At 37.9% G+C, this 21,814-nt stretch overlaps 1 protein-coding gene across 1 annotated transcript; it reads right to left on the bottom strand.

Moving 5' to 3' along the window:
- Positions 1-1,217: 1,217 nt before the first annotated feature.
- LOC6639699 (proteasome subunit beta type-5) lies at positions 1,218-2,461 on the bottom strand. The gene is made up of 2 exons (XM_023181885.2): positions 2,218-2,461; positions 1,218-2,160 (listed from the first exon to the last, which is right to left on the bottom strand). Exons 1-2 carry the CDS (start codon positions 2,365-2,367, stop codon positions 1,342-1,344), a joined length of 969 nt encoding a protein of 322 aa, XP_023037653.1. The 5' UTR covers positions 2,368-2,461; the 3' UTR covers positions 1,218-1,341.
- Positions 2,462-21,814: the final 19,353 nt, after the last annotated feature.

The following is a 21,814-nucleotide window of genomic DNA, read 5'->3' as shown; positions in this document are numbered from 1 at the left end:
ATATTGCAGATCGTAAAACTACCTGTTACTGATGAGCATAACTGATGAGTTATGCATAAGTGATGATTTCTGATCCCAATCTGTGTTATCATTATGATAAACGTTACACGTTTTGGCTGCAAAAAAGTTATGAAAATATGAGAGAATGATTTATTTACTACTTGGTGCTTTGAACTTTGCCTAATGCTTTGAGACTGAGATTGAAATAAGCTTCAAGTGTTATATCTGTGACCTATAAACTGCATAGGGGGAAAAAACAAAAACCAAAATGAAATGCACTTAGCTGTGAGTATCCAACATCTACTTATCCGCCTTTGCGACCTCCCGAACTATCCCCCTTCGTTTTCCACACAATTATCTCCCACTTTCGCCACAATTCTCAGGCCATTCTCTCAATTATATGCAGTCCGCCTTTTGCTTAAGTAATTTTCTAATGACACCGCAGAGGAAAAATGACTTTGGCGTCGTTCTCGTCCACGTCGTCGTCGTCGTCATCAGGGAGGGAGGGGGTGAGTGGAGGATGAAAAAGAAGGAACGCACTCCACCTTATGGCACTCCCTCATGGTGCTCCCTGCTGCTTTTTCTACTGTTGTTGGCGACGTTCATTAGATTAAAAGCAATTTACAGTAAAACTTTTTGCCCGCAAAACGCAAACGCCTCTTGTTCCTCCTTCCCCTAGTCCTGTCTAAGGATATACACACGTGCTCTACACACACACACACACACACACATGTTCCCCAAACGCCGTGCGAATTCCTCCTTCTTCTTGTTCTACTCCTCCTCTTCCACCTTCATCTTGGTTCATTCTCATCTCTAGTCATTTGCCGCCTCTTGGCTTTTTATTTTTGGAATTCAACAAATTTGCGGATTTGGTTTGTAATTTATTAAATTTATCGCATGCTCTAGAGCTGCTGCCTTAGCAGGGTCTACTCCCTAATGTCCCTCTTCTCCAAGTCCCTATTTCTCTGCTTCCCTATTCCTCTGCTTCCGCTCTTGTAAGGTCTGCGGTTGCGCCTTTCCGGCCAGGCTCTCCCTGGTTCCCAGCTTCACTTCCAGCTGCCAGTCTGTAGCAGGCAGGCATCTGCAACATTTGTTGATGACAACCAAAAGACACAAAATGCAACATTTCATGGAGCACTGTGTGTGTGTGTGTTGGCACACCCATTTGGGAAGTCGTTCGGGAGCTTAGAAGTTATTATTTTGATTTATAGAAAAAGTTCGTTAGCGAGCGAAAGTTGCTCATATATTTTGGTTTTAGATTCAGCTGTTTGTTTTCAAAATGGGAAATGGTTACAACACATACACATACATACATATGTATGAAGAGATTGGAAAATTCATCTACCTATTCGTCCCATCTTGTGTCTCAGTGGTAGCAGCGACCATTTGAGCCTCCATTTGCGTCTCTATCAATTTTCTTTCGATCCATGGTTGAGTTTGACTCGTACACGGTTGATTCTGATCATGATCGCCACCCTCTCGCTTTTGCTCTTCTTTGGAATATTGCTCATGCAATTCCCAACAATCCGTGTTGCCTACATTTTTCCAACCCTTCTCCGTGATGTGGTACAGACGTACAATGCCACCGGAATAGGCATCCTTGCTGGTGGCATGATAAATGGCCCTTCTGGCCAAATCGTAGGCCTCTTGATCAGTTATGTCCCATTTATAGCCAGTATCGAGTACGCCCAGGGCATAGGGTGAGCCACTGCCCACCGAAAAGACATTGGCATGGGAACGCATGCCCTCGGAATCAACATAGATTAACTTAGGCCCATCATTATCGTATCCGGCCAACATCATGCCCATCACTAGACCCATTCCCTTGTATTCCGCTGAGATGTTGCACATCCTACGAGCCGCCGTGTCCACTGTCATTCGCCGCTTGAAACGCAACTCATGCAGCCGACACTCTCTGGCCAACACTCTGTCCCAATAGACGCAATCCGCTGCGCCGCCAGCCAAAGTGCCCAGCATGTAATCATTTAGTTCCACAATTTTCTTCATGGTCTGCGAACCAATATATTGTCCAGAGGTGGCTCTAGAATCTGCACAAAGAATGACACCGTTTCTAAATATAAAGCCCAAGGTGGTTGTGCCATGAGCAAAATCCATTTGAATATTACAATGCGCGAGGAGTTTGGGTAAATTTTCAGCTGGCTAGTAAAGTATAAAAAGGAATAAAAGTTATGAATGGATTAAATGCATCTGACTAACCTGCTCAAAAGGTGGAGCACTCAGAGCATAGGGATTACGAAAATTACTGGTGGCCTGTTCAAGTTGTTCCATTTGCCATTCTAATTGAAGTTCATTGAAACGTTTCATAAACGGCAATCGATTCACTCCACAGATTTGCTCAAGAGCCATTACAAGAATTTTGTTTTAAAATATTTTCGAATGTGTATTTTCAGAGTGATATTTCAGTGTGTGAAAGTGAGAAAAAAAATGTCTCACTTTAAGCGGATTGATGAATTTTCAAACTAAAGGAATCGATAGGGATCGGATAGTTTCATGATTCCTTTATAATCCTTAGCCAAATTGAAAATATTTGGTGCAAAACCCTTGATGCGGTCTTTCAGAAACATTTTTATTAGTTAAGTTAAGCAAATGTTCTATTCGTTTTGATAACTGAATCACAGTTTTGCATATATCTGACATCTAAGTGAACTCAATTATACTCATACCCATAACCCATATTTAATATCTGTTGTCTGGCAACTGTGTTGATCTTGAAGGAATAGAGAAGAGAAAGAAAAGGTTCTGAATGGTTTGTGTTGTTGTTGTTTAGTAGCTTTACACTCACTTGACTTGGGCGTCATCTTGGTTGTTAAAACAGGTTGGTAACTAAGCTCCAATTAATTGCAAAGCTACTCGCTTTGGTGCCTCTTAGCCTCACGGCCCCAGTTCCTCTTTTTCTCTCTCTCTCTCCCTAATAAACTGGCGAGAAAGCAAAGAAACGAAGAAATCTTTGGTTCATTTTTTATTTTTATTTTCCAGCCAGTGTGTTCTTGTGTTTAACAAGTTCCGAGAGAGAACAAACTGAAGCTGTAATTAACACAGGATGGAAGAGCCAGTGGCTCGAGCTCCAGCTCCTAGCTCCCAGCTGAAGCTGCATTTGGAGTGGAAGTGAAGTAGTTTTTGCCGTCTGGCATCTCTCTCACACTTTCTCTGTCTGAGCTAGTCGAGATTTTGCATATCAGATTGCTAGTGCTCCTGGTGATTTAATAATCAGCGCGGATGCAACCCAAATGAATGGCCTCGACTCTTGTTCCAGTAGCCATTAAAAAGGGCACCAAGAGCTGCTGTTGCAACTGGAGGCGCGTGCAAAAATGAAATGTGTGGCAATGTGAGGATGGCGAGATGCGGAGCTTGGGTCCTGGGTGTTAGGTGGGTGGGTCTAGGGTTCAAAACTCTTGCAGGCATTTGCAGCTGGCAATTTGCATAAATTTAGATCAGTGACACATGATGGTTGTGGTGGTCAAAGCGAACTCCCGCTTTAACTGTCTATGCATCTCTCTCTATCTCTCCCTCTCTTTCTGTTGTGTTTTTGGCTTCCCTCAGGCATTTCCAATTGGCGTTTAATTAGCGGCTAATCCGTTTGTTCAGTTTGGGCGTGTCCATGTTTCTTCTTCTGTATTTTTTCCAGGTGCTGCTGCTGATGATGATGATGATGATTGTGGTGATGGTGGTGGAGGAGTTGCTGCAGCTGGTGGGCAGTGGCAATTCCAATTAAAATGTCGTGTATCTTGTTGCGGCGCCAAAAACTAGCCAACGATGCAACTGCTTCATATCGAGAGCGGGATATGTGTGTGTGTGTGTGTGTGTGTGTGTGTGTGTGTGTGTGTGGGTGGGTGGCTCCATGTCTGATTTGTGTCAGTTGATTGGCCTTGTAATTCCCACAGGCCATGCTCATTAGAGCGTAACTTGATGTGGATTACTAGAGAGACGGAATGCAAGTCCTCAAAAAGTGTTCGCAAATTTTCCATTTAGAGGCTTAGAATGACATTCGCAGATGAAGATTTCCGTGTGGCATCATCATCAATTTTCATAAATCTAAAATTCTAGCAACCCTTTCAATTCTCAAATTTCGTTCCTATTTTTTTTTTTTTTTTTGGGCGGGACAATGGGGCAACACAACTGTGTCACAGATATTTCATTATCCGCTTATTCCGCTCGAGACAAAAGCCTTTCCACATCCCCTCCCCACCACCACCTCTTGCTCTTCATGTTATATTTGCGCTCCTCTTGGCCTTATGCTTCACAGCAATTGCATTTTCATGTAGCGACAACGGCTCATTGCAGAACAGAAATTTTCTCTTGGTTTTTCCTTTTTATTTTTCTTTTCGCTTTTTGCAAATCCTTGTGATTGCAATGAATAATATTTTTAATGCAAATAACCAGAGGACAACCAGACTGAGAGGAGCGAGCGGGTGGCGGGGCGGGCGACAACAAAGACATGACAGTCGCACTGACAGCCAGCAGGACAACTGTTGGAACTACTTTTTATTTTATTTTTTATTTTTTTTTTGTGAGTGTGCCCAAGTAAGCAGGCACATTTTATTCATTTTCTTTTCAATTTCAATTCCCGTCAAGATGACAAGCACCCGGCTATAGTCGAAACCCATTCCATATCGCCCCTTCCACCCTCACCAGCAATTCCATCTATCCATCCATACAATTTCTGTCTTCATCTACCCCCCAGCCCAAGCCAGGGTCCGGTAATGAAATTTCTGTTCATTGTTTCAGTTTGGCGGAACTGCTTTTCTACTTATTGGCATTCTAATTTATATATTTCACCAGAATTTCGACCATTTTTTCTGTAGCATACATTTTGGCGCTTTCGCTAAAACTTGTAACTTCTTCAAGGTAGTCACGTTAGTTGAAGAAAAACCGGACTTCTCAGTTGCTCATTTTAGTTTCCATTTTAGCTGACATGATTTTCTATATGAAGAAGCTATACTAGAAGTATTACTTTGAATAGTCAAAATTTCTATGTGTTTGTTGTTGCATACTTTTCGACCAGAATGTTGATAAAAGATTGGAGTTTCATTCGGAATAACAAGGTGAAAATTTGGTAGATGTTTTCTATAGCACACTTATCAGGTCGCATTTGTCCATAAACGAAGAGGAATTCAATTGAATTGAGCCAAAATTGATGGTTAATGTAAATTATTTGAAATTCCAAAAACGTTTTCCAGAACATCCGCTTACAAATAAAGAACGGGTGAAAATGCGACTTATACTTATGCATGTTTTCGTATTGTATGCGCACATCTTTTATGCTCATCGACTTGTCAACATTGTCATTGTCATTATTGTCATTGCATATTCTTTTGCCTTTTACTCCTTCGCAGTCATTACAGAGCATGGGGGTGGGGGGTAGACCAAGATGGGTGTGTAAGAGAGGCGTGACCACACTGCACTTTATTATTATTCATGACAAGTAATTTGTTATCTGTGGTCGTCCTTTTCTTTGCCATCATTATGGGTTTTATTTTTTGCCATTTTGGTCTATTAATGATATTGCAGAATTTTGAAAATTTAGGTCAGTTATGTATTACAACGACTTTAAGAGAAAACATATGTACTAGAGGAAGCAGAGAAGAAGAGGGCAATGTTATTTGGTTTATTCATTTTATTTTAGTTTCCACAACATTGACGATGTAACCTAATTTATCCCTCTCTCCGTCGTATGGACAAACAGTTGTTCGTTGTATGTATATACTAATATCTAATTTATGCAAAAATCGACCCTGACTAGGCAAATGTTCATATTTTAATAATACACCACACACATCCGCCCTCTCTCACACACATCCGCACACATGTGCAAATAATGAATGAATTTGCCTAGGAGTTGGAGAACTTTTGACCATGTTCATTCAATTAGAAAGTACAAAAACAAAAAACTATAAATTTTATGAAACATGAAATGCAAGATTACCATATGGTTAAAAGAACACGATGAATAGGGGAGTATACCGGGGGGAAAGGGGTTGGGAGATAAACGATGTTTATAATTGTTTTACAATGCTTTGAAGATTTCATTTGTTTAGAGTTTTTTAAATTTTTATATTTTTCCTATTCGAAGCAAATTGTAGGCGTGAATATTGTATATTCCATTTGATTTAAATAACTTTTATTCTGATTTATTGTGCACAAGAATATTAAATTTTCCATTGAAGTTTTTTGATTGTTAAATTAAATTAGAAAACAAAAAGCAATTTGAGTCAAATATGTGCAACATAAATATTTGCAATTGCAATTAATTCTGAGCAAACATGGAATAAACGATTAAGACACAGAGAGACAATCAGGACAGAAGGAAGAAGACTGATAATCAAAGAAGAACAAGAGGCGAGGGCAGAAAATGGAGAAATTTGAAAATAATTAAAAACGAATAAATTTTTCTTAAGAGCTCTAAAAGCAAAGCCACAAGTCAAATTGGTTCAATAAGAGCATGTGATGTATTTTCTCAGAAGAATACTTCTTTCCATGTAGATACTCTATTTGTAAATGGTTTCCATTTAATTTGAAAAGAGGTTTGTAACCTCAAGCACCAAGATTTATTCAGCAATTTACAAGACCCTTCTCGAGTTAGCTTTGAAAAAAAGTTGTATAACTAATAAATAAAAGATTTTTAAAATTTACGAGTAATTATTTTTATAGGATTCTAGTACTAACCGATAGGCTATTATATCGATTGTTTTAATCGACTGTTTCGTCAAATTACCATCACTAGAGTTATTTTTTCTTAGCATAAAACCACGTAGAACTGGTAGAATACATGACAAACTGATAAACAGCAAAGAAAAATTTATTGCCCCAACGAAACGACTGAAAGAGTCAGAAAGGTAACAAGTGATCCTTGATAACAATTTAAAGCTTGTCTTCCTCGAAAAATGAAAGCAACTAGGACTTAAGATCTATGCAAGAATAAGATTGTAGCTTTTGAAAAGTCCAGCAGAATATAGTAAAGGTGTAAGAAATGAAAGCATGGGAAATGGTCACTATATGTAACGGCAAGCAGCAGCAACAAAAAAGGATAAGAGCAGAAGAGACTCAAATGTAAGTTGTACTCGTAAGTGCATCTTATCCTATGAAAAATTTAAAACTTTCATCCCTAGGATAATTAATGGGCCAACCAAGATTTTTCTCTTGCTTGCAGTCGGTAGAATATAAAGCTTTCAGACAATCTAGCGTATTCAAGGTCGAAAAGAAAAAGAGCTCAAGTATTATAATTTTTGGTTATAAATATATTCCGGAAAAATTAAAATCATTCTTACTTAGATATTCGTTATAAAATACACAATATTTTAGAATACACCATGGCTGTCATTTATATATACTTTAAGTCAGTGTCCGATCAAGGGCTATAAAATGGTGGGAAATTTACCCTCTAAAGTAGGCAATAAACACTTAAAGAATTCGGTTTGTAACACATAAAAAGTCAGCAAATATTGATGCAAAGATAATTTTTTCCAGTTCTATTCTTCAAATGAACCTTTTCAGTTAAGTGATACTGCATTAAATTTAATCTGCTGCATATATTAGAACTTTCAAACAAATTGACAGGGTATCAAACATGCCGCATATGCAAAAAGTCTTAAAATTTGCACTAGACAAAACTAAAGTAAACTTTAACTGGAATAAAAAACAAAAAATAAGGTTAACTCCCACAGATGGCAAAAGTAAATTTGACTTTAGCTTCGATTGGATGTCACATGGAAAAAAGTAAGCACATTGTTCTGGGATTCCATAGAGAGATATTACCTTTTCTTTCGTTGTTTTTTTATGATTATGTTTTTTTTTGTTGTTTTATTGAAAATGAGACAGAGAGAAAGAGAAAGAAGGAACGAATGAATGAATGATATTCATGTAATACAAAAAGCAGAATATATTGTTACAGACATGCAAAGCATGTGGGAAATATAATAAAGAATATTTTTATCCACATGCTACACACACACACACACACACACACATACAGATGCTCATTTCAAGCGATATGAGCATGGCTGGCCCTAGGGGGCTTTACTGTTGTATAGGTGTGTGGGTGTGAGTGGGCGTGTGTCTGTCTGTGTGTGTGTGTGTGTTTGCCAGGTAAACTGCAACAAATTTCATACTATTGAGTGGTTTTTGAGTGCATTTGAAATAAATGTTATCAATGAAGTTGCATACTTTATGGCGCAAGCATCAAAACGCCGCAACCAAAGTCCCCAGAGAGAATCTCCAAGAATGAGAAGATGGTTAGGGGTAGAGGTGGATGGTTGATGGCTGATGGCTGATGGTGGTTTGGTGGTTGCTCAATGTGGTTATATAAAATTGAAACGTTTTTAACTTAAGTGCAGTCCAGTGAGAGAGTGAGCGAGCTGTGAGTATTTCAATTTGTTTGATGGAAATACCAATTGTGACCCATGCAAGATATTTGCTCGTTCAATTTAAATGGTTTTTCCAGCAGACGTGCATTAAATTTGACCTCCCCTTCCCATTTTTGTCCCTTCTCCCTTAGGCATTTTGTCAATTTCCGTTTCAACAATTTACATTTTTTGCCATTTGCCATATAAATCAAACAAAAGGCCAAGTTTAAAACGTATCCTTGTTGTGTGAGAGAGAGACCCTAAATGGTGTGAAAATGCATTGGCATTGCCCCATTTCCATAGCATACTTTTGTGTGCTTGACGATTGAAATATCGTTTCATTTTTGATGATTTTGGTCTCTCTCTTTGTTGATTTATCGATTTTTTTGTCTTTCTCTATGTTGTTTCTCTGCTGTTTATAAATAAATACATATTTCAATTTATAAAAAAAACGAAGATGCAAATTGAAAATGCAAAGAGAAATGCAAATTTCCAACTGAAAATGAAAGACAAAAGGCTCTTGGTGGGTGGCAAAGTGGGCGTTAGTAACTGTTCAGTGCATTTGTAAAATTTTCAATCAATGCCAACAGAAAAGTTGACCTCGTCTTTTCATCACTCAAATTCTTGATAATTGATGGCCGATGACTTCGTTGACGATTTCCCTTGATTTTGATCTAAACTTTGGTAGAATAACCTATAAATTTTACAGCCAAATAACTCGTTTAAGCTTTAATGGCTTAGTTGTTAAATTCTTGGCTTTTATTAAAACCATTTTCTCTGTTAGATAACTTTAAGTGAAGTCAATTAAGTTGACTTCAAGGTGTCCAAGCATCATTTGCAGTCGTAGTCTCTTTTTTTGTTTAATCTGCCAGGCAACTTAATTGAAGGCAATTATGCGCTTATCAATTTTGCTTTTTTCTTACCTTTTGCCCGATTCGATTGTTACTATCACTTGGCCATAATTAAAATGTTTACCGGGACAAGCGACAAAAAGTCCTATACTAGCCACAAGCATGAACGCATGAATAAACACCGCCAAAGTGAGGCCAATTAAGACAACTGGAGCTGGAGCTGAAGCTGCGACTCCACCTGTATACGTACATATATGAGGGGACACAGAGAGAAATAAATGTAGTAAAAAAAAAGAAGGCATTAAATCAATTCCGTTGTCAGTTCGCTGACAGTGGACCACGACGACGACGACGACAATGCAGAGACCAACTGGCCAACTAGCGAATGGAATGCTCAAAAGTCACCGCCAAACCATGGACATGCATTGCCTGACTGGCTAGCTGGCTGGCTGGCTGGCTGGAATCGCTTCGACATGGACCATAGGATGCAGACATCCCCCACAGCTTTCCCTTTACCTGCCTCTCCCTTTTCTACTGCTGCTGCCGCTGAGCAATGTCAGTAATTTAACACACTGACGATGCCAAGAAATTTCAGCAATTCACTTGACAATGAGAAACGCGTCGAGGTTACGCTCAATCAATCTCCACGAGAGATGCTCCGCTCCACTCTGCTGGTCAGTCTACCACAAGGTGGCGTCTTCACCTGTGTGTGTGTCCAGGTCTGAGTGGAGAGTGTGGTGGGGGTCTCTGTGTCACATCAGTTATGGCTTCATTCATTTCATTTACTTTTGTCTCTGATAAATATTGCAAAATTACTTCATTTGCTGTAATTAAAGCTTTAGCTACAAGTGTTTCAAGGGTAAAAATAAAAATCTAAATGGCAAAATGTTTAACAAATTTTTGATTGGGTTAATTGTTTTCTAGTCTAAAGGTGAAACTTAAGGCAATGAAAAAGTACGAATAACAAAAAATGTTTGACTAAAAACCATTCTAGGGTAAAACAAATTGTAAAATTTTTGACAAAAAGTTATTTGAAAAACATTTGTTTAGGCAAAACCTTAAATCGATTTTAAAGTTGTGAAAAAATCGATTTAAATTTTGAAACACTTTCCGTTTTAATTTAAGAGAAGCTTTAAAACAAATCGCTTAATTTTATTTACAATTCTTGCTTCAGTTTTCTTATAGTTGACAGAAGGTGTACAACTTTCAGATACCATATAATGATAATTGTGATTAAAATACTCATTTAAGGTGTGAAACTTTAATTTATTAAAAGATAATAATGATTAAATGGACTTTGATAGGAAGGCTTAAACGGCTTAAAATGGCTTAAATCAAGACTTGCATATAAGCCAGCTCGAGGTTGAAATTACAAAGAAAATTATTTCAAGTAGAAAATTGCTCAAATAAAATTCTTACAGTTAGTTACCAAAAGTTAGTTAAAGTTTCTGTTTTCAGAAATTGAAACAAACTAATAGAAGGTTTGTTATGGCTAAAACAAATTAAATTTTAATTTTAATGTTAATTTTAACTTTGAAAAGTATTTAAAAACAATCGATAAAGAGGTAAAATGCAAATTTTAATATCCAAAGGAAAGTTTTTGTTTTGGGAAAGTTTTTAACAAAAGGGAACTAACAACAAATGCTTATTTAAACAATTTTAAGATGCCAAAATAATCCTCTGTTTGGACAGTTTTTCCCCATTTTTAAACTGCTCATTGTTAACTAACTAAGTAGTCAAACATTTAGCTCTCTACTACTTATTAGATCTCGTTTAGTTTTCCTTCTTTTTTTTTTGTTTTCGCCACTTTCTTGTGTCTCTCTTTGTTGGCTGTGCTTCATCTCCGCTTTTATTTCCGCCCTGTTAATTCGCATCAGAGTGAAAAAAAGAAAACAAAGGAAAAGAGAGAAGGTAATTAAGCAAAGTTCTTTTTACTGCATTTCCGATTTGATTTAGACGCAGAGGACTTTCTCCTTTAGGTAAGGGTAAGGGGCCCTCAACTAATACGTCATTCACATTTTTCGCACATCATTCGCCAATTTGAAATGAGAGAGAATGGGCACTAATTAGTATGCCATTTGTGCCATTTCTCGCTTCGATCTCTTTTATCCCCTCATGATTTGAAATTAGCTTGAAGTCTCAGGGAGGAAGAGAGAGACAGTGAAATGGCTAGCCCGCTAATCCCTAGTCAGTTTTAGAGAGGGGATTATGCCTGCCCTTCCCACCCTTCCGTGGCCAACACACTTCTCTGTCTAATTAAAACTCGTTTAACAACATTTTCAATTGAGAACCTGTTGCCTGAACAATTGCCCCCGTCCAGTTCAAGGAGGCAATACCCTCCCCGCCTCGCCCAACTGAGTAATCAGTTGGCTTTTTTTGCTTCTCCTTAACGTCTGCCAACTCTCCTTCCCTCTTTTTTGTACCCCTCTGTTCATGCGGTATAACAAGGTTTCCATTTCTTCCTTTTCGACCGATGCTGCTGCTCTTCCTCCTGCTGGTTTTGCTGCTGCTGCTTTTTTGCTGATTGTGTAATTTTAATGTAATTCGCTTTTATTGTTTTTTATTCATCGTCCTTGTGTCTGACATTAATTGCAAGTGCAAGAACGGATAAAAAAAAGGGAGGAAAGGGGGTAAAGAACAATGCGGGCAGCAACATGAAAATAGCCATAATAAATTATATTTCCGAATGAAAGTTTTCGCTCTTTTTTCTCTCTCTCTCTGTTTCTCCTGGCGTTGTATTGATTGAATTTGATTTTGGTAGCAAGAGGCTCCTACAAGTGGCGGGCAATAAATCATAACGATTTGAGACAGAGGCAATTAAAGTATTGTCTTTTGATTCAAATCTGCAATCTCTCTCATTCTCACTTTGTAGCCCTTTAACAACTTCATCCACTTGGCCAAGTGGAGTCCTTCGCAATAAGCAACATTTTACTAACTTATTTTTATGGGCAGAAAAGCTGTCCAATGTCGCCCCCAAAGGAACTGGACCAATTTCATAGCCGAGACGCACAAATTGAAGACATGTGCTGAATTTTATGGCTTTTAAATAAGAAAAGCATAAAAACAAAACAAAATACCAACAGCAAGCAAGCGGAGGGCAGCAAAAAGGAGTCAACAAACCGGAAATTGTCAAAGGAATCAAACTAAAAACGGAAAGCGAAAGCGCAAACATTTCGTCTTGTGTATATATATATATGTATATTTAAAAATAGAAGACAATTTTATGCGCATTTCTCGACGATTGGCCCGTATCGCAAAAAAAAGGAACCCAAAGAGACAGAGAGGGTAAGAGGAAGCAGGACACGCAGCAGGATAATGAATGCCCAATGTACATGACTCGCCTTGTTGGTTAAAATTACAAGTCCAAGGGGAATTCATCCATCCTCCGTTCCTGCCGAAACCCGCAAAAACCCAAAACCACTTCACCTCGACCATCTTCTTCGTTAACTTGGCCACAGGGTCAGCAGGCAAAGATGTAGTAGCAGAAGAAAAAGAATGTAATGAAAACAAACGAAACGTAACGAAAATGAACGCAATGCAGGACGAGAACAGAACAAAAAGGAGCAGCCCAATGAGGACCAGGAAGAGCAGGACCCTTGTAGCTATACCATGGCGAAGAGTATTACAGTAAATGTTTCAGTTATTTGTAAGGTCAACAGCACGAATCTAATGTCGAAACTTAAACTTTAGATATCAACAGTTTAATAAAGTGAAAATGTGCAAAGTGCATCTCATAAAGATTGCGAGAAACGGGTTCGAACTCATTTATTGGTAACTAAAATTATCTCTTCATTGCAGACTCTAATCAATTTCAATGCTTAAACCAGTTGGGAATTATAAGAATATGAAGCCGAAAAGGGTGAAATGAGATCAAAGTTCAAAGGGAGTGAAATAAATGAGACAGTTTAAAATTGTTTACCACATCAAAGTAAACATAGTCAGCAAACTGAAAAAGGGTATACCCAAATCGGTTTAATGACTTATTTCTCGCCCCGGTTTTTATCACTTTTTAGTTAAAGGGACGTCGACAAACGCAATGGACTCGGACACCGAGTAACCGACCAGCAAATGCTATTTACACTTTACAAAAAACGAAAGTAAAAGAAATTGAAAACAGAAATAAAAGGGCGACAACAAAACGAAATTCTGAGTTAAATGCTTCCAGTGATAATGACACAGGAGGCAGCAGCAACATCACAGAGTTCGGGGGCGAAACAGAGACAGAAGACACATAGAGATAGACGCAAAAAAAAGGTGGCCAAATAGATGGATGGCCAAGGAAATGGCTGAAAAGCCAACAGTTGGTAGTAAAAACCATTTAGAATTTTCACTTAAAAGAAACTGCACAACGAACGACAAAAAACGAAGAAAAAAACAAAAAATGAAATGCTAGAAAAATATGCAAAACGATGTGAAAATGGAAAATGGAAAAATACTAAAGGTGCAAGAACAAATGTTGGGAGCCCCATTGGGGAGTTTTCCCATGGCAAGTGCTTGCGGTATAGAGCTAAGGTTTTGAGGTTGCTTTTACATCTCCTTTAACCCTTTCATTTTTTTCTCCAGTTTTTGCTGCAATTGCATGCGGTACAATTAGAGCCAAGTTACGGGGGAGAAATGAACTCAGAATTGAGAACTCTAAAAGCTTTAGTAATCTTTCTTTTTTATTCCGCCCCGTTAGTTAATTGTTGATGGCAGCAAATGGCGTGTGGCAGTCAGATGATGCTACCCCATCTGTATTTTGTTGGGGTCTAAGGGGCGGGTGGGAGGGGCTGCAAAGAACTGTTTTGTTGGTCAAAAAGTTGCACCTCAATTAAGCCAGTCAAATGCTTCCGGGTTTGACTTTAGAGAAAAAACATTTACAAAATAATTGAAGACATTAAAATGCAAAGTGCTTCACTCGTAGGCTTACTGGGCGTATGCGTAATGTTTAGATTTAAGTGTCATCAATTTATAACGAAAAGTCTTTAGGACTTTAAAATTAAGGAAATTGAAGCAAAAGTATGTTATTTTATAGTTAAGAAAGTTATCAGTATAAAAATTCGATAGTTACGGATTAAAAGAAATATTTTAATACCGAGGAAATATTTTACTTACAAGCCTAAAAACGAAATGCTTTGATATTTTCAAGCTCTACTTTACTGCCGCTTAAGTTTACTAATCTTATTTAGCTTTTCTTTCTTAAAATGCATTTAGTGTAACGCATTAAAGGAATTTCTTTATACATTATATATGATAAAACATCAGAATAACTAATAAGTATCCTGTAGTTTAAACTTAGTAGTTGAAAGTTCAAACAGAAAGTAACTCAAAGAGTGTTGAATTTGTTCAACTGTTGCAAACTTTGAAGAAATATCCTAAATTCTTTTAATTTAGTTTAGCAGTCCGGGTAGGTATAGCAAAAGTATGAAGGGCTATGTAAAGTAACATCCAAAAAAATATCCTTGTAGCGGCAAAATAAGCTTTTTGAGATGTTTCTGTGAATACTTGTCTATAATATTAAAGGCCGTTTATATATTTTATTAGGAAAACTTAGATAATTATTGTTACATACAAATATTATCTAAGTACTCACAACTAATACGTTTCTTGACAGCGTAATCGTCTCTATAGATATGAAACAAATACCATGACTATTTCAGTGTCACAAGACTAAACATTTGTAAGTAGCATCTATCCATAAAATATATTTACGTTTTACACTCTACAACTCGTTAAATTATTCCCTGACTACTAAAAGAAGTATTAAAATGACAAAAAGCAATTAAAGATAACAGTTTTTAAGCAAGATAATCCTTTTATTTCATTGGACTTTCAAGCGTCTCGGAACTAATTATCAAGAAATTCAATCTGCCCGAAACATAGCCCGCTCCACTTAAGTGTTTACAATTAAAGAGTTTAATTGAATAATTGGCCAACTGACTGACATTTATTCATTCCATGTTACAACTCATTTCAGACAAATACAAGTTAGTTTTTTGGCTTCCATTTAAACTAATCAAAATCAACTGAAATTGCTTTTTTGGTCTCAGACGCACAAAAAAAAAAGTAGTAGATGGTAAAATATTTTTGGTAGCAATCGCATTACAACAGACAGAAGCTGGTCGAAGAGGGATTGTGCTAGGGGGTTGTGAAGGGGGTTGGAAAAACTGCAGACAAACACGAAATGTTGAGTTCATCAAAAAGGGATTTTGAAATACAAATGAATTTTTGGGCCACAGCAGCAGCAGCAGCAGGAGATGGGCTCTACTCAAATAAACACACACAGTAAAGGAATGGAGGATGAACATGGCCAACACCGACTACCATCAGAGAGCCCTAGCAATCAAGCCAAAAAATGAAACACTTGCCTATGTGTGTGAGAGAGAGAAAGGGAGAGGGGGCAAAACAAAAAAAAAAAATACTTTTGCTTACTCGGCGAGAAATGCCAATCAACCCTTTCTTTGGCTTGGCATGTGGAATATGCACGAACAACGTCGTTCCTTACAGGAAAATGGAACAAAAAAAACACACACACACACACACACACATAGAACCAACCAAGTGGTGGTAACTGGTGGCTGGATGGAGGATTGGCTCTGTCTTTGTCAACAGCAACACCAAACGGCGACGGCGGTGGCGGTGGCGGTGGCGGGGCCGTAAAACCGTCGACTCATTTGTATTTCCCCAGCATTCTTCCCCTTTCTGTCACTTGGTTGTTGTAATTTTCCAAATCATTTCAGCAATTCTGTTGGCAAACTTTTCAAACGTTTAACTAGCCCAAGAGCCAAGAACCAAGAGCCAAAAGAAAGGATGAGGAGGAGAAGAAGAAGGAGTAGGTCGATGTGAAGAAGGGAAATGAAAATGAAAACGAAAGGCAAGTAAAAGGCAGCGACGCGGATTTAAAAGTTTTAAATAACTTTTATGTATCTCATTACTCAGAAGTGACAAGGCAAAGGAAACTGAAACTGAAACTGAAACTGGTAACTGATGCGACTAAAAAACCTTCAAGCCCAACACACACACACACACACACACACACACAAGTCGAGGCCAGACTGGAGCAGATCCAGCTGAGCTCTGAAAATAATCACAATAAAATCGCATAATTCAATTACAAGCCTCGTTAAGCCGGCTCAAGCGATTTTCTCGCACTATGCCTTGCACTTTTCCACCTCCAACCGCCTCCAAGTTCTGAACTATAGACAACAAGAAGGCTCCAGGGAGGGAATAAGTTGCTTGTAAAGGTCCCTGGGATCAAAGACTGCATGGGCCTAGTAAATGAAAGTTAGCTCGTTGTTTGGGCTTTTAGATTGGTGGAGAAGGCAAAACTTCCTAAGAAAAATGTCACAAAGCGCATCGAAAGGTTAAGAAAATTATGAAATACTTGCAGTAGAAAGTAAATAAATTCATATTCAAAAGTTAATTTTAAAATAAGTGCCTCATCATTTGCATTCAATTTATTATAGAATAGTAAAATGGTTAAAACTTTTTGCCTTAGAGTATTTTCATCAACTCTTGCTATTAAATTTCAAATAAATTGCTCTCGCCTTTAATACCCAATGGATTTAATGCCCCCCGCTGGGCCTATTATCGACGAAAACCTCGCCTGAGCAACAGCTGATAGAACTGATTGTAAGTAAATAGTATTGTATTTACAGCTTAACCAGTTGGCCAACAATACTTGGAGTCGCCGCTGTTGAAGTGATTTGATTTGTGTCAGGCTTAGGGCTAACGATTATCGGCAATATCGAAGAAGATAAACAAAAGGATGAAACAGAAACAGCAAGCGGAAGCAGGCAACAGGAAATCGATTCGACTGGACAGAAAAATCCGAGCCGGGGATAAGCCTGTTTGATTAGGAAGCCAGAGCGAAAAGATATCTTGTCAATCGAAGATGGCAAGATTGAGGATTTCGAATGGCAATTGGAAATATTTCAATGATTCCCTTTTCCCTTTCTTTTTTGATGCACATCAATTAAATAGTTTTCCTTTGGTAAGCGAAATAAATGGCGATTAAATTTATCCTTGCAACTTTCACAAAACAACAAGCTCACAGTTGAATGCACTCTACTTTTCCATTTATCCTTCCCTGACCTCCCCCGCCCACCGTTTACAGTTTCATTTTTAGCTCTGTCTCTCCGCTCCCCTCTATTGCAAGGATATGCAAATTTTTCATTAGTTAAAGGAGTCGACGGAGCATGAGGTCCTTTGTGGCTGCTTGGGTTTCCCCCTTTGGGCGATGATTGTGCGATTTTTTAATCAAATCGGCGCCCGATTATAAAGCCGCAGTTGAGTTGCTGGAATGTTGAAACTATAATTCCAAAAAACGAGAAGGTTTGAGGTAACCTGGGGAGGCCAAGAGTGGTGGGGGGTGGGGAGAACAGCAACAGCAGCAGCAGCAATTTGTTCGCTAAAACAAACTTGTGCTAAAAAAGAGCTCAATTTAACACATTTCATATGTAAATACCACAGAGTACAACAACAACAACAACAACACGCATATGTGTAGAGGGGACAAAAAAAAGAAAAGAAGGGGTAAGTATGATGGAAGGGAAAGGTGGGAAGGGGGACAGAACTCCCATTGGTATTGGGTAAACTCTCCCTTTGGCAGTAAATAACCACAACACGCAAACCAGACGAGAAACTCGTTCGTTCGTTCATTCGTTCCTTTCGAACCAGGCCATAATAATCGCCTTTAATAAATTATCGGCTTGCGCGGCGCGAAAAACGCGAAGCAAAGAGGTGTGGAGGTGGCAGGAGGAGGGCCAAAAAGAGGTGGTAACCTGCATCACTCAGCGGTCAACAATGTAAAAGAAAGAGAGAGAAAAAAAGAAATAAACGGGAGCAGCATGTCCGGTGCCCAGGCGCTGGTCGACATTTAAATTGCTCTTGCAGTTCCCAATACACCAACTGCCTCCCCTCCTAGCCAACCCGCCGAATGTCCTCCCTGTCCTTTGCATGGCTGTTGCAAGTGACTCCTTCAGTGCTTAACTTGCGTGAAATTTCAATTCGCGGCGCCCCAGACAGCAGCAAGAGCCCACAAGGTTTGCCAGGAAGGGGGCCCCAATTGCTGTAATGAAGTGCTTGAATGCCAATCAACTTATGGTTAAGAGAAGTATAAGGGACCAAGTGGCAGGGGGAGGCCGCTCTAACCTTAACCCATGCTATTGGGGGACTCCTTTCTCAGCAATTTTGTCATAATTTTGATAAGTTGTTAACAAAAAGGTTGCCAAATTGTTGAAAAACAAACTGCTGATGTTTACTCTTCGACCGGGTCACGTAACAACCACATACATAAATCCCCTCCCCCGCCAATCTTGGCCACTACACCTCCTCCTAGTAATTGTTGTGTGTGTGTGTGTGTTCACGTTGTTGTAAATTTATGAGGTGATTTTTCATAATTCGTTCAACGAAATTTTTACTTGTTTACTTGAATTTTATTTTATTTTTTTTTCCGTTCCACTACTCAAATTAATTTATGAATTATTTTCTTTAAAATACCAAGAAGCCAGCAATTAATTTTTACTTGCTGACTTAATATATTTCCTTTTTTTTTCGTAGCTGTTTTTATTTTTAGCTTCGGGGGGTCCAACAACAGAAAATGTTCAAGTTTTTCTATATGAACTAAGTGTTGAAAATTGTGCGAACAAGTATTGACTGATTTATTTATAATCATCATTATCATATCAACAGCATGGGGTGAGGAAAGTTAATAGCCTTTGGCTATGTGAGTAGACAATTAACTTGGCTTGTTGGTTTTTGCTATTCAACGTGGAGCAATGTGGGAGAGGTGAGCAGCGGGAAGTTGGCGAAAAGTTAAAGCATTCGGGGGGAGAAATCAAGTGAAGTTGATGGCTTCTTCATAAAATTTCTTTTGATACAAAAGTAGCCCTTTCCAAGGTGGAAAATGTTCTATTTCTAGTCATTACTTCCTCTCTCACTTTTTGTAAAATTTCTTTTAAAGGAAGTGAATTAAGTTGTAAGTAAACACATTTTTTAATTTGTTTTGATTCCTTAAAGCCCAAATTTTGATTATTTTTCAAGTTTTTCTGTTGATTTTTTTTTTTTTGACCCTGTCACCAACCATTTTGACTGATTTCAAACGTTTTCTTTATCCGGTTGTGATCAGTAATATCTGAATTATGTTATTGGAAATGCAATGAAATAAACCAAAATTTGTTAATTTTTTTATCATTCTTTTGCAGAAGCAAAAAACTTAAAAAAATATATATTCTTAATTGAAAGTTAAAAAATTAATGAAATATCCATATTTGGGAAAGTGTCCCACTATCCCTGGATCCATCAATAAAAATAATGTAAATATTTTGGCTTATGTTTCAAAGTTTTTGATTTTGTGATAATTATTTCGTTTATTCTTAAAGTCTTATATTTAATTAACATAGAGAAGATTGACAATCTTAAAAAGTCAGTCAGACATCGCAATTAATACCTTGTTCATTTGATCCTTTTATTATATTCAACTATTTATGGATTAATAATATTAATATTAACTGCGCTTTACATTCCAAACTTCTCGGGGTCCTTTTTTAGCATTCATTGACCCATATCGATTAAGGATTAAATTTTGTCTGATTGCGAGTACTTTAGAATGAAAGGGAGGAACTCAGAATATTTGAAAACCAGATGAATTCACAATTTTACAACTTATTAAAGCAAAATACGATTTATTCAGGAGCTTTGCTTATACTGAAAAAGTCATATTCACCATCTGAAATTATTCTTATGTCATATTATTTACCATTTTCAATGCGTCATCGTAAAATACTTAATCAAAGTTAAAGCTATTTAAGTAAAAAAGGACTTAAAAGTTGAAACTATAAGAAAAGGTACTCTAATGTCTATATTTAATGCCCTTAGGTCTAAGGTAATTATTATTACTCCAATGCAATTAAATGCATCTTATTATTATTAACATCCTAAGCTCGTATACATAATTATTGCTTTTAGTGCTTCGCCAATTGATTATTTTATGTCGTAAGCAAATTGGTTACGTGATCAAGAACATATATAATGTTTAGTCTTCGTGGGCTATATTTAAAGTCTTCTTCTCTTTGCCTTTAGTCATCGCTTCTCCTCTACTTCCATGCGTCTACTGAAACCATTGTCTTTCATTCAGCTTTGGAGTAGAGTTTGGGGGCAAGAAAACTATCAACAAATTGCCGATCGGTTTTACTTCATTTACGCAACAAATTGCAGCGAAGAGCTCATTTTCCCTTCAATGTAATCAATGTGCAAATTACATTTTGGCTAAAAGATTGACTGAAACATACTCCGCACAGCTGGGCTAAAAGGCAACTTTCATGTAGAGTGTCAATCACCAGAGACAAACTGAGTGTGGGGAGGGATGAGGCAAGTGGATGGGGAGTACCACTTGACCTCCATTTAAATCATTGACGAAGCCGCCGATTGTCAGAGGAGGTTGGAGATGAGATGAAATGAGATGAGATGAGAATGGAAAACGGAGATAGAAGAGGAAACGCATTGCAAACGTAATCAAGTAATCAAAAGTCCAAATCACGGCTGTGACAGACCCAAATGATTTGCAAGAGGACATGAGATGAGGTGAGGGTGGTAAGGGAGGTGAGGGAGGTGGTATGCATTGCGTGTGCTCTTGCCAAGTGACAGACAGAATGAGGTGCAGGAGGAGCTGGCGGGAAACTCTCATGCAAAGATGGCACTTAACGAAAGCAGTCGACCGACAACTGATTGAAGTGAAACAAACCGACGAACCGACGAGCCGTGAGGGTAGAAACTTGGAGACGTAATGCAACAAAATAGGTGAATGGGGTGTTCGAGTGATGGTTTTTGCGAAACAGGACACCGTGACACAAACACACACACACATAGTGCGAAAGAGAAAGAGACATATGTATGTGGTGACTCTTGCAGGTGAGAGCGACCCAGAGACAGATGACAAAATGCTGAACTTTGACTTATTGAATTTGTCCTCGAACAAGATAAAGAAAACGGAAAACCATTTGCACATCGATTGAAATTGTTTGAAAAGTTCACTCTGTGTTGAAAGTGAGAATAAAGACAGCTGACATTTAAAATATACCTACTAGATAATTACCTATATTTTAAGATTTAATACTATATGTATATCCAGATCCAGAAAAGGTGAAGCAGGTGGCATGTGTTGAATGAACGAAATCTAGTTAATCGAAAAGTGTTTGAGTTTCTCATTGCTTTGCAAAGGTAAAAGCATTCATCGATTTCTTAACTTTTCAGAGTTGCGTTTACTTTAATTAGCTTAAAAATTAGCCCCTCAAATCTGGATTTCTTGGAAAAACTTAATTCTGCTTGTGATAATCTAATTCTGATAAGAAACTTTCTCACCTAGAAAACTAAGTTTGTTTAAATTAGTCCATGACACTTTCCTAGTTCCTATGACATCGACATTTATCTATCGATTCGTTTGAGGTATATCCATTACGGATATCGACAAAGTGTTATCATTTCGTTCAAAATTTGTAGAAAACGAAATTGAGTAGTAGGCAATGAAATATAGTAATCTAATCTAGTAGGCCTTGATTTGCTCTTGAAAGTACAAGGTAGTCAAGAAACGAAACATATTCAGTCAGTTCATCATAAGCTAGTCGA

This window comes from Drosophila willistoni (genome assembly GCF_018902025.1).
Source record: "Drosophila willistoni isolate 14030-0811.24 chromosome 2L unlocalized genomic scaffold, UCI_dwil_1.1 Seg196, whole genome shotgun sequence".
NCBI classification, from domain to species: Eukaryota; Metazoa; Arthropoda; class Insecta; order Diptera; family Drosophilidae; genus Drosophila; species Drosophila willistoni.
Note: the sequence above shows the minus strand (reverse complement) of the source record. Positions and strands in the feature narration are given on the sequence as shown.